The 12820-nt window shown below is 42.8% G+C and overlaps 1 protein-coding gene across 1 annotated transcript; it reads left to right on the forward strand.

The window, feature by feature from the left end:
* The first annotated feature begins 1275 nt into the window (after positions 1 to 1275).
* On the forward strand, positions 1276 to 9554 carry DDX47 (DEAD-box helicase 47). The gene is made up of 12 exons (XM_065862513.2): positions 1276 to 1389; positions 2121 to 2214; positions 3601 to 3789; positions 3990 to 4061; positions 4575 to 4693; positions 5199 to 5270; positions 5374 to 5490; positions 5632 to 5778; positions 6082 to 6219; positions 7599 to 7669; positions 8207 to 8336; positions 8431 to 9554. The coding sequence occupies exons 1-12, from the start codon at positions 1312 to 1314 to the stop codon at positions 8548 to 8550; spliced, it is 1347 nt and encodes a 448-aa protein (XP_065718585.1). The 5' UTR covers positions 1276 to 1311; the 3' UTR covers positions 8551 to 9554.
* Positions 9555 to 12820: the final 3266 nt, after the last annotated feature.

The raw sequence follows: 12820 nt of genomic DNA on the forward strand, positions 1-12820 counted from the left end.
GGTAAGGGGTGTTTGCATCCACCCCATCTCCTGTTTTCTGATTTCATGCTGTGAATTGCCACAGTTCAGTTTATTTTATGTGTTTCTGACACTTCAGTGTTACGCAGTGGCTATTACCATAGACCGGAGAACAAGGTGGACACTTCTTGACCTTTTTTTTTCCCCTACACTGATACATCAAAATGTTTCACACCAGCATTTCTGAAAAAGCTAATTTGTTCTTTATATGCTTGTATTTTTGTGATCAGATAGCCCATTTTCCCTTGTTCTTTCACAAACAGAATTTATGAGTACGAAAGAATTATACATCCCGCACACTGCCCGAGCAACATAACTGCTGAGCGGCAGCCCAGAGGTTTAGCCATTTGCAGTTACTACCAAGCAGGCAGGTTTTTCAGACAGCCGCGTGCTCTTAGCCCTGTACAGGTGGCTGTAGTTCCGTAACTCCCGCTTCCCTGGAGAAATAAATGACCTCATTAATGTTTATAAATATATAAAGGGTGAGTGTCACAAGGATTAAGCCAAGCTCTTCTCAGTGACAACCAATGATAACACAAGGGGCAATGGGTCTAAACTGGAACACAGGAGGTTCCACTTAAATATAAGAAGAAACTTCTTCACGGTGAGGGTGCCAGAGCACTGGAACAGGCTGCCCAGGGAGGTTGTGGAGTCTCCTTCTCTAGAGACATTCAAAACCTGCCTGGATGCCTTCCTGTGTAACCTCATCTGGGTGTTCCTGCTCCGGCAGGGGGATTGGACTAGATGATCTTTCAAGGTCCCTTCCAATCCCTAACATCCTGTGACTCTGTGATTCTCCAGAGTTCAGTGAAAAACCTACCCAGAGTTTTTACTTTAACACATAAAATGCTCTGCCGTGCAGAAGCACAAGCCAAATGAGTTTAAAGAAAACAAGCCTTGAACACGTTTACAAAAACAATGCCCTTGTGCTGAGTCAGGATGCTTCCCCAGACACGGCAACTCCACTGACATCGGCAGCTCCACTGCCATCGGCTCCCCTACACCAGGAGATTAAAAAATGTCAGCGTTTGGCACCCCAAGCATTACACCCTGCCCAGAGGTCTGAGCTCTGAAGAACTCCGGATGCAGAAGACACTTTCTGACCTCAAGAAAATGAGGCAGTCGGTACCTGACGGCACCGCCGCCCGCTCCCAGCCGCCGACAGGAGCCACGGAAGAAAGAGCCCCAACGGGCAACCCTGGAGCCGCGCCCGCTCCCATTGGGTCTTTCCTCCGAACGGGGAACCACAACTCCCAGAGTGCGCTGCGCTGCCGCAGAGGCGGACGGTCCAGAATGGCGGCTGGAGAAGAGAACGGGCAGGCGGTGGAGCCGGAGCCAGCGGGGGAAGAGCCTCAGAGCTTCAAGGACCTGGTGAGGCCGGGCTGGAGCTGGTTCTACACTCGCTGATCCCTTCCCCGTCCCGAGGAGCACTCTCCTGCTCATCCTCATACCAGGCGGGGCGCTCCTCGCACAGCGCCGTGTGCCGGGCCGTGCTCCGCGCCGCCTCGCCGTGCTTGTCCCCTCGTGGCGCGGCCTTCGGCTGCGACCCCGGGCCCGTCGGAGCCGCCGGTGCTCGGGGAGCAGGCAGGCAGGCAGGCAGGCAGGCAGGTCGCTGCTCCGGCCCGCGGGCCTGGGGATGTGTTTGGGCGGGAGGTCCGGGGAGTTGAGGCCTCTGCTTCGGTGCGGGTGGCGTTTCCGCTCCCGTCCATACTCCTCAGCCGGCTACCTGTGTTTTCACTTGCGTGAGTTTGCCCAGGTGTTTTCCCTTTTTCGTGCTAATGGGATGCCCCGGGAGAGGAAGACAGACAGCTGGGCGTGTGTGTGGGAAGTTGCTTGTGCAAACTAAGGAAAAGGTGACTAGTTTCTTAGTGGTCACAGTCACCTCTAACAGTTCTGCATGAATCTGTAGAGTTACTGATGGAGGTGGGGATCACTGTGAGCACCCTGCCCTTTCATATAGTTGCACTGAGGGCCTGATGGGGTTTGTCTCTGCTAGAGACAAGCATGGCTCTGTTGCAGCATGTATTTAACTTAAGCCTATAATTTAATTTAGGTCTCCTTGGTGATGTGTGTTTCACTTTTCTCTTTTCACTAATATTCAGGGAGTGACAGATGTCCTGTGTGAAGCTTGTGACCAGTTAGGATGGAAGGTCCCAACAAAGATCCAAGTTGAAGCTATTCCAGTGGCTCTCCAAGGTGAGCAGTGTGCTCTGATCCCAAATCTGAGAATGCCTCAGAAGCTCTGTTTGAATTAATTTTGCTGAGTGAGAAGTGGCAAGGATGAGAGGTTTTGCTGCTTCATCATCGAAGGTCTTTGTCTAGAACTAGTTTCTATGTTCATTCTTGTGTCCTTCCCAGGGGGAGCTTGGAATGCTAGTTTCTCCTGTAATACTGCCCGTAACAGCAAACTTTCCATTGAGTGCATACGTGAGTTCTTGAGTATTCACTGCTGTTGTGTAGTTCTGACACTTCACATTAACTAGAGCTGTTGTCAATCATTTGAGCTGCTAGTCTGCACCGACCATTTTACTTCTGAAATGCTCAAGGATGCACAGAAAACTTCTGCTAGATTTAGGACTATGCCTCTTCTGGTAGAGACCTTCAATGTGTGTCTGCGATTGGAGATTGCCATGACTGATTACATGCCCTGTATAATCTGCCTTGCTCTAAGCCGGCAATTCTTTGAAGTTAGATTTCTGGAGTGAGTAATAAATGAACCACAGTGCCTTTTTGTAAACATCATGGAATTACAGGAAAATAAATTACTGAATTCAACAAACATTTCTGCTTCTAGAATATTTGGTGGTTTATTTTGTTTTAAACAAACAAACCCACTGAAAAAGGAACAGAACAATGTGACAGAATGGGAATAAACTTTCAGTGTCACTCTGTCCTGGTACTTCACTGTTGTTAGACTCTTTTACTCCACATATAAGATTCTATTGGAGAGAAAAAAAAAAAAAGATTGTATTCCTGAGAAGTTGTCTTCAGTTTAAGTCCTGTTGTCAGATTGTTCTTCTCTGCTATAGAAGTTTAGGAGGCCAGAATGGATTCTGCTGATGAATTCTACACTGTTGCCTGCACTGGTTTTGGGCAAAGAACTTGCTGTCCTAATCCTTCCTGCTACAAACCAGTTTAGATGACTCCTAATGGCACAAAGTTGATCCTGGCTTCTGTAATGTGAGTTTGGTAGTGCTGTTGTCTTGTAGTTAGTATGACTTAAGTCTCAAACACAGACAACAGTTGGTTTAGGATACTTACCCAGATAAAAGCAATAGGCTGTAAATTGACAAATCTGAGAAATAATAAAGCTGCTTTTGAACCTGAAGTTTGTATGAAAACCTGTATATTGACAGAAGTTTGACTAGAGAATGGAGAGGATTGAGACTGTATCGAACAAATGAAGTGCTGCAGAGATGTTCTGAAATAATTTGTTTTGGCCCTTTGTGCTTCTTTACCCTTTGTGTTTCCTTTGTTTTTCCTTTCCTTTGGAAATTCTTGTGCTTTATTGCACAATGCTTTAAAGATTTCTTTCTGTGGTCTGGATTTATAAGTTTTTGTACTCCTTGCTGCTCCTTGTAGGCAGAGATATCATTGGACTGGCAGAAACTGGCTCTGGAAAAACAGGAGCCTTTGCTTTGCCAATTCTTCAAGCACTGCTGGAAACCCCTCAGCGATTATTTGCTCTTGTCCTCACACCAACAAGGGAGCTGGCCTTCCAAATCTCAGAGCAGTTTGAAGCTCTTGGATCCTCCATTGGTGTCCACACTAGTAAGTAGCTTTGTGAGATTGTATGGCTGAAGAGGCCTGGGAAGGACAGGTGTGCTAAAATAAAGCAAATTCTCATAAAGATAAGTAGCCTTTCATTTGTACAGAGCTGTTGTGGGTGGCAGAGAGTACGAGGAGGCACTACAGTGCCAGGGTCTGGCTGGTGCTACACGGAGATTCACTATGTTCTGTTTGTCCTGCAGCGGTTATTGTGGGTGGAATTGACGCGATGTCTCAATCTCTGGCCTTAGCCAAGAAACCACATGTTATAATTGGTAAGTTAATGTGCTGGGGGTACGGGGTATGAATATTATCAAGCTGCAGTTGTTCAAAGAAAGAGTGCCAAAAGGTTTGGTGCATTTGAAGTAGAAGTGTGAATACATCCTTCATTTGTTTTTGTCCTGAGATCCAAGTACTGGCTTGTTAAATATATACCAGTAGCCTTGTTGCTACAAGCTCATTCAAAAACATTCCTACTAGACTGCCTTTGGCTTGCTTTTCATTCTTCTCAAGTATTCAAAATGCTGGTCTTATCCTTCTCAGTACAGCTCATGTAGAGTCAGGCTTTTTTAGGGAGGGAAGGAGGGCATTCTTCAGAGAGTCTGACTCCATTAGTCTTATTTCAAAATACTCTGAAAATATTCCGTGAAAGAGTCCTTCCCACAAAGCAATCTGCCTATACTTCTCTTGGGCAAAGAATCCTGTTTCTGTGACGGATGACTCTCTTGCCTCTTTGGATTGTTTCCTTTGCTTACATTCTAAATTTGCTCTCGGGATTTTGTTGGTAGCAACCCCTGGACGTCTTGTTGATCATCTGGAGAACACAAAGGGATTCAACTTACGAGCTCTGAAGTACCTAGTGATGGATGAGGCTGACCGGATCCTTAACATGGATTTTGAGACAGAGGTAGGAAACTGCTAAAAGAAGAGTTTGTAACATCAGATGAGTCCCTTTAAAATTGCTTCCTACAGTCACATAGTAAACACTGAGCTGTTCTGTAGACATGAATAGCAAACTGTAACTGAAATTTAATAACTGCACGGAAGTCTATGGTAGGAGCAGAACTTAGCAGAGTTCTGCAGAGCACTAGCAAGACAGTAGGATGCATTTTGTCTCTGAAGTCTCCTGGTTTCTCTGAAGTGCCTGACGTTGACATAGTTATTGTAGGAACATGATCACACACACATTCCTGCAGGAAAATTGCACTGCTATTAGACTTCTGGAGTTCACACTGCCCAACTGTCAACAAGCTATCAGCCTATGATTTCTCTTTAGAAGAGGGGAAATTTGTTCCTGCTCTGAGTCTAAGTCACACAAGTGCATTACTCTTCATTTGGATGATCATTGTATTTGGAGGTGGCTTGTGATTACTGTTGTATTCAGCATTTCTGTTTTCTTTCTGTTTTTACAGGTGGATAAGATATTAAAAGTGATTCCTCGAGACAGGAAGACATTCCTGTTTTCTGCTACCATGACCAAGAAGGTGAGAGCAGAGTACTCGGTTTTATTTGTCCTTCCATCAGCCTATACTGTTTAGGCTGTATGAGATGAGTTTCTGACAAGATCGCTTACATTGATCTTCCCAGGTTCAAAAACTCCAGCGTGCTGCTCTGAAGAATCCTGTTAAATGTGCTGTTTCTTCGAAATATCAGACAGTTGAAAAACTACAGCAGTACTACATTTTCATCCCCTCCAAATTCAAGGTAATGCCACTTCTGATCGTGTCTTGTCTTGCTGTTCCAACATGTACCAGGTATCTTGTAATCTTCTCTGGCTTATACTTACTCTTTCAGTATGGCATATGTGATTTTTTTTTTTTTTTTTTCTTCTCTGTTTCTTTCCAGGACAGCTACCTGGTTCATATCTTGAATGAATTAGCTGGAAACTCTTTCATGATATTCTGTAGTACATGTAACAATACCCAGAGGACTGCTCTACTGCTCCGCAACCTGGGGTTCACTGCCATTCCTCTCCATGGGCAGATGAGTCAGGTATGGGCATGCTCCACAGAGTGGAGCAGACAGAAGATGTGTTGCTTGGGGAGTGAGCTGCATCATACTGAGTGACAGCTACCTTGAAGAAAGAGTATTTCACAGCTAGTGGACTGGACTGATTTCTGGAAATATAACTATTGTGGCTGCTGCCACTGGTTACGTAATAGTTCAAAAATAAATTAGAGAAGTGAGATTTTTTGAGTTTCTCCCCCAGTTTTTCTGTACCAACATTTCAACAAGAGCATATTAATCAGAATGAGCATTATTTTCTCATTCCCTTTTTGTCCTCCTCTTTTCCAGAATAAACGCTTGGGCGCTCTAAACAAATTCAAGGCAAAGGCACGTTCTATTCTACTGGCTACTGATGTTGCAAGCAGAGGTCTGGACATCCCGCATGTGGATGTGGTGATAAACTTTGATATTCCTACGCATTCTAAGGTGAGCTCAGTCTGTGTGCTGGCTGAGAATTTCTGGTCACCAGGAGGCATAGTGAAGCTAGACAAAGGGACAAAGGGACAAAGACAACTTTTCTCTGTTCTGCTGACTGGAAGCCTAGTTTACACTTCTGTAGATTAAAAGACATAGTTCAGCCTCTGAAACTGAGAGTTGCTATCTTAGTTTGGTTGGGTGACCTCATCTGAACTGTAGAACTGATCCCATAAGTAAAGAGGGGAAACAGGGCATGTTCTGTGCCTACGTTTCTACTCAGAGTATGTATTTTACCATATTACATTAAAAGGCTTCTAGACTTTGAAAACAGTTGTGACATACTACGAGTTTCACATAGTCATCTCTATTCCTGTGATCCAGGCCTGCCTTCACATTTTAAACTGTGTTTTTTTAAAAGTTAAAATTAATCCATTATGCTCATCAAGAAAGATGTCTTTGATACATTTCATCTTCCTATCACAAAAGTACAGTGAACTGAAAAAAAAGTTAGTTACTAACTCTCTACCTTGTAAAAAGTATAGTATTGTCTTGGGTGTGGGACTTTGTTTCCCAGCCTAGTTTCAGAAAGCGTACCGTTAATGTGCATTTCAGGAACTGCTGTTGTTCCTTATAATGATCAAAGATACTGCACATTGCAAACAGAGGGAAGTATGGTGGTTCTTTTGAAGATGCTGTTTTTGACATTGTTAAAGGATGTAAATTAAAAAAAATAATGGTGGCAGCAGCAACTTGAATGATGTTACAGTTTTTGTGCCCCTCTCGTTTGTGTCACCAAATGCATCCTTTTTCATGATGCTTCCTTTCTTCACAGATCCTGCATGGAGAACTGAATATTGTAATTTCCATAATGCAGTATAAAAGCTGGAAAGCAGCCTAGAACCATATAAACAGAAGACGCTCAATAGTTCAGATGCTTCCAAATTGTTCTCATTCATCCTCCCTTTCAGTCTGCTTGCCAAATTTAAATCTACCTGCCGGAGAGTTTGTCTGGAAGACAGACTATGTAAGAGCACTAGATACCAAAACTGAAAATGCAGGCATTGGCTCACTTTAAATATTAGCTTTCCAAGGAAGTGATAACTCATTAGCAAAGTCTTGTATCACCACTTTTGTCCTGCAGTATTAAATAAGTGGAGATGGTCTTCTCCTTTAGAAAGAGAAGACTTCAAATGTTAAAACCAAAGAAGTGCCTCCACAAGCCAGCATCTTCTGAAATCCTAAGGCTGCACATGGTCCTGAGTACTTAATTGTGGCTTTATTTTCTCGCCATTTTCTTGTTCTTTCCTAAAGAAAAATTATATGGACTGATTTCCTGTAACTTTGTTTGGTGTACATATCTTATTGATTATCAAGAAAATTGTTTTCAGGATTACATTCATCGTGTTGGGAGAACAGCTCGAGCTGGGAGATCTGGCAAATCTATCACCTTTGTCACACAGTAAGTGTTAAAATGTGGAAGACTTACTCTTTCCAGCTCTATTTGAGTGCAGAAAACATCTGACCTCACCCTGGGTGAGAAGAAAATACTACTTTCTGTTTTGAGGTGCCAGCTAGATTTGCTTAGTTAAAGGGGAGAGAATTCAAGGCCCAGGGTGGGGAGGGAGAAAGATCTAGGATAAATTCTAGAAGTATGCACGTAATGAGCAGAACTAGGTGTTTATAACTTTATTGTAAAATATACATACATTTTTATAATATGTAATGCAGTTTAAATATGTGGTTTTGATAAATACTGAAATATTTGTCTAAAAAAAGTCTTTGCTGAATAACTTCTGAACCGAGATGAGCTGAATAAATTAGTAAAACCATCCCGAACAATGGCATCATTTGGATGAAATTAAAACTTGCTTGTGAGACCATCAGCATTAGCTAAGAATATCTGTGGGCTGGAGATAAGGGGTGATGTCTGTGGGTGGTGGCAGCCGAAATATTCTCAGGAGGGCTGACTGAAACTGGTGTCATGTCTTTTTTTCAGGTACGATGTAGAGCTGTTCCAGCGCATTGAACACCTGATTGGCAAGAAGCTGCCAGCATTCCCCATGCAAGAGGAAGAAGTTATGATGCTGACAGAGCGTGTGGCCGAGGCCCAGAGACTTGCTCGAATGGTGGGCACTGGCTTTTTGTCCCTTTACTTGCTGTTGTAGTTTGAATTTCCTCAGGTGCTAGAACCTCTTGGTCAACCTCTTGATTGCATTGCAGGAGCTGCGGGAGCAAGGAGAGAAGAAGCGATCTCGGAATGATGATGATGACACAGAAGAAGCTATTGGTGTCAGGAATAAAGTGGCTGGTGGGAAAAAGAAGAAGAGGAAAGCCTTCTAGTGCATTATTAGGACAGACTTTTAAAATTTTCTCTATGGCTACATGAGCTTGGCAAAAACAGTCTACCAAGCCATCTTCAATGTTTTTTTGGGTTTTTTTTGAGAACTACTTAAGAAATTTGGCAGTCCACCTGGAAAACAACTTCTCTTCTGCTTCACTGATACAGACCAAACTTGGCCCATTCTGGTAACCAGGGACTGGTCATCCTTTCAGAGATACCAGACCATCACCTATTGACCTGAAAGCCATTGTGGTCTGGCCCTGCTCATTCACAGAGAGGTGCAGTGCGAGTGCAGCTTTCCCACTGCTGCAGCCTGTCTCATTGCCCAAACTCAACGAGTGCATCTGGCGTCAGCTAGGTCTGTCAGAAGAAAGAGGAAAAAGTTAATAGAACCGACTGAATTTCCACAGCAGATGGATGATGCCCCTGCCTTAGTGAAGAGATGTGATATGAAGAACTCCAAATATATTTTGCTTGATTTTAAAGCTGCCTGGCTTTCCTTGTCTTACCACTGACCTGTTCTGCTCATTTTGAATATTGGCTCTGCCAGAAAGTTTTCTGCTTAGGTCAATCTTAGTGATTCAGGTGTGACATCAGTACCTTAGATGTGTCATCTGAACAGTGGCCCAGCACAGAGAGAACCTGTTTTGGCAGGAATAGGCTGTTCACAACCTGGACTTTGATACAGAATCTGTAATGATTGGCAAGATCAAGGAGAGGTCTGTGTTATGGGAATTTTTTGTTGTGGCTGATTCTTGTATTACTTACAAACCAACACAAGAGGGTGGTATTTACATAGCAAAGCAGCTCATGAGCTGTGTGGTGAAGAAAAGCAGGTCTCATACAGCCTCTTTCTGTGCTTCCCTATTTATTTCTCTGTCTCAGGCAGAGTTCAGTGCCATATAAGTAGACTCTTGCAAGAATGAGATAAATGTATTTATCTTTATATCAAACCAGAAGGTTAGTGCTAGTTCCCATTGGCAATAAAAATTTTCACATTGGACATTTCTTCTGGTGGGCAGAGAAGGCTGAGAACCTTTAATGTCTCTTAGAACCACTCATACACTAGATTTTCAGCTACATGAAAAACAATGCTCAAAATATTTTTTCTAGATGGAAATTCTTTTTCTAAATGGAAAGCAGAGACTACTGCAGTAGTCAAGGTGAGCATGATGGTTACTTCATAGTGTCAGCATAAATCTAATATATGTGTGTATGTTGGTCAGAATGCTCTTTTTATACTTTTGGGGAAGCACATTTTGCAAAATTACAAAAAACACAGTATCTTTAACAGGGAAACATGTTTTGGTTTTGTGTGTTGGTTTTTTTTTTTGTTTGTTTTTATTTAAAACAGCTCTGTCTTAAGGAACAAACATCCTCTGGTGTGAGAAGAGTGACAGTGTACTTCCTTTGTCCTTTTTCTTTTTTTTTTTTTCAGCAATTTACTTAAGTTTCCCAAATACTCATCTTCAGGTCTGATAGCTCTAAAACAGTCTAAAACAGATGTAGATAGGTAAGGGTACAGATGTTAGGTGTGTTGACTGCTAAAAGCATTCTTATGAAGCAGGAAGAGTGTGTGTCTTCCTTGGGTCCTAGTGCTGAGAGGCAGGGTTGGAAGCCCCATAATGAGAACGTGTTAATTCTATGGGGCCCTTTGGCAGGAATTCCCACAAGTAAGAGGAAATAGCCTTAGAATGCACCAGGAGAGGAAGAAAATGAGTGGGTGTATGGGTGGAGATGCAAATGGTTGTTCCCTGTGGAGCATGGGAACTCTCCTGACTGATCTGTTCTGCTGGATGCTTGAGCAACATTTCTTACACTTTACAAGCAAGACAGGGTTGGTTGCACCATCAGCAAATGAAGGTTAAAACCCTCTGAAGCTACTGAGGCTCAGGAAAACCTCTCAGTGTTCTTCCCAGCTATGTAACAGGTGGCATGCAGAGTCAGCCCTGAACCAGTCTTGTCAAGTGATATGAAGGGCAATTTTATTGTTGGAGGTGTAGGGCAGCATCATTCCTTTCAGAAGTAGTATGGGGCTTTCTTTAATAGACTAATAGAGCCACTGGCATCTTTCTGCAGTCTTTCATGTGTGGAAGGCTGCAACAGCAAAGGGTGTCTGTCTTGCCCTTTGACAGGATCAAAGATTCTCTATCCTTTCTCTGCAGTTCCGAGAGTAACAGAAAAATAGAGTTGCTCCTTGTAAAAGGGTGCAGAATGTCCTTGGAGGTGAGCGACTCCTAGACAGCTGGCCACCTCCCTTGATTTGGAATTACAAACTGTAGAAACACTTGGCACTAGAAAAGCAAAGGTTTCACCACACCCACATATTCTCACTGGTGCCTCACCTGCCACAGGTATGCGTGTTCAATTTCAACTAAAAATACTTTAATGGATTGGAGGGGCAGGAAAGAGATTCTTAGAGTGACTATGCCATGAGGGCTTGGTCAGAGGGTGTTTGTATAACCGAAGTAGAATAGGGAGTGTCTGAAGATACATTTGGTCGAAACAGAATTTGTAGCCAGGCTAAAGCAAAATCTGTAGCTGATCTAACGAAACATGAGGGGAAAAGAATGGAGTGAGACCTGTCTTTCTGTGCATAAAAGTTCAGAAAATACCAGCACTGGTATGTGTGTGGCTGCATACTTTTGTACAACAACTGATGGCAGCGTGTTTGTTCAATCAGGAGGACTCTTGAGGGACGGTTCTGAAGCACGCCTCTCTGCACAGCAGGGAGCTGAAGTGGAGGATTAACTTCAGTGTGACGTAAGGTGAGGTTGGGCTAACACAACCTCTCATATTTTTGCGGGTGAAACTCAAGTGAAGTTTTGACAAAAGCTGTGTTTTTGAAAGATGTTCAGTGGGGATGTTTGTGTTTTGAAACTATTCTGCACTTCCCAAGTCCATGATGAGAGGTGATTGTTTATATACTCGTAATATGTATTTTAAATAATGTTTTGTAGTCTTGATTTTTTTTTTAATACTGCATAGGCAACTACCTCAGGCAGTAAAGAATGGGGATATAGTGTCTTTCATTTAAATTATCTAGAACTAGGAGAAGTGCGACAATCCTTTGGAGGAGTAAAATTAAACATTGATGTCAGTGTCAATAATTGACTTCAAGTGTGGATAGCAGTCTTTGCAAACACACAGTGCTCCAGAGCAGAAGCTGGGCTTAGTTGCCCTATCTGAAATGGATTTGGTCATTTCAGTTCCCCAGTGCCATGCACCTGCTACCCAGGCGCTGCAAGGGAAGACATGAGCAGGAAAGCACAACTGGGAACCACGGTGGTGAATCCAGGTTTTTTGGGGTTGTTTTTGTTTCTGTTTTTGGTGGTGTGTTTTTTTTTTTTTGTGTGTGTGTGGTAGCAGCCTGAACATAAGTCTGCTTAAAATAATCATGAGTAACACAGCCTGTCCTAAGGAGTTGGCAGCCCACCTTCCCTCTGCCCCAAAAAAGTAGAGATTGCCAAGAGGGAGAGCTTAGTATGATGACTTTATAGAAACACATTAACTTGCGCTGAGAAGAGGCCCAGTTTAAGAGGGAACTCGCAGAGTAAGAAGTGATTTGGAATCTGGAGGGCTTTAGTTTACAAAACAGGACTGAAATTAGTAAACATTCCTAGTTTAGCCAAGCATAGAAATAGGAAAATATCCAACATACTTAAAAGCCCTTGGAAATACTTAAGAAGGAATGGAATTGATAGCATGACCTGTGAAAAAAGACACAGGCATTTACCAAGTATTTTGATGTTGTATAAATGTGAAGTTGTGGTTTGCCTGCAATGGCATGTGAGGAGCTTCTGTAAATATTCAAGTGAGCAATTAATTCCTGTAAATTTTGCAAAGCAAATACTGTGAAAATCCAACTTTGGTGCCAGAAGTAGTCCATGTAGTCATTCTGAATTTTTACTGCTCTTGCTTATGCACTTAGCAGTAGAGTTTTTAAGGAAAAGTACTGTCACTGTGTAAACATGAATCAGAATATGACTTTCTGACAGGTTAACTCCTGAGCTCTTAAAAAAAAAAAAAGGTTAAAAGACTCTTTCTTAGTTTTCAAATGGCTTTTTTATTTCCTGGTCTGACTATGAAAACTCCTTCTGAATAACAATATTTAAAAGGGAGAACTAAGGAAGTTTCATTCCTCTCACACTTAAGAAATAAGAATGGTTGCTTGCTCTCTGGCCCAGGGATAAATACAGCCATGCCTCCAGTGCTCTGTCTCTTCCTGAGGACCCTTCAGGAATGGGAACTTATGATGATAATAGCACT

The sequence above is a fragment of the Patagioenas fasciata genome, chromosome 1 (genome assembly GCF_037038585.1).
Source record: "Patagioenas fasciata isolate bPatFas1 chromosome 1, bPatFas1.hap1, whole genome shotgun sequence".
Taxonomy (NCBI): domain Eukaryota; kingdom Metazoa; phylum Chordata; class Aves; order Columbiformes; family Columbidae; genus Patagioenas; species Patagioenas fasciata.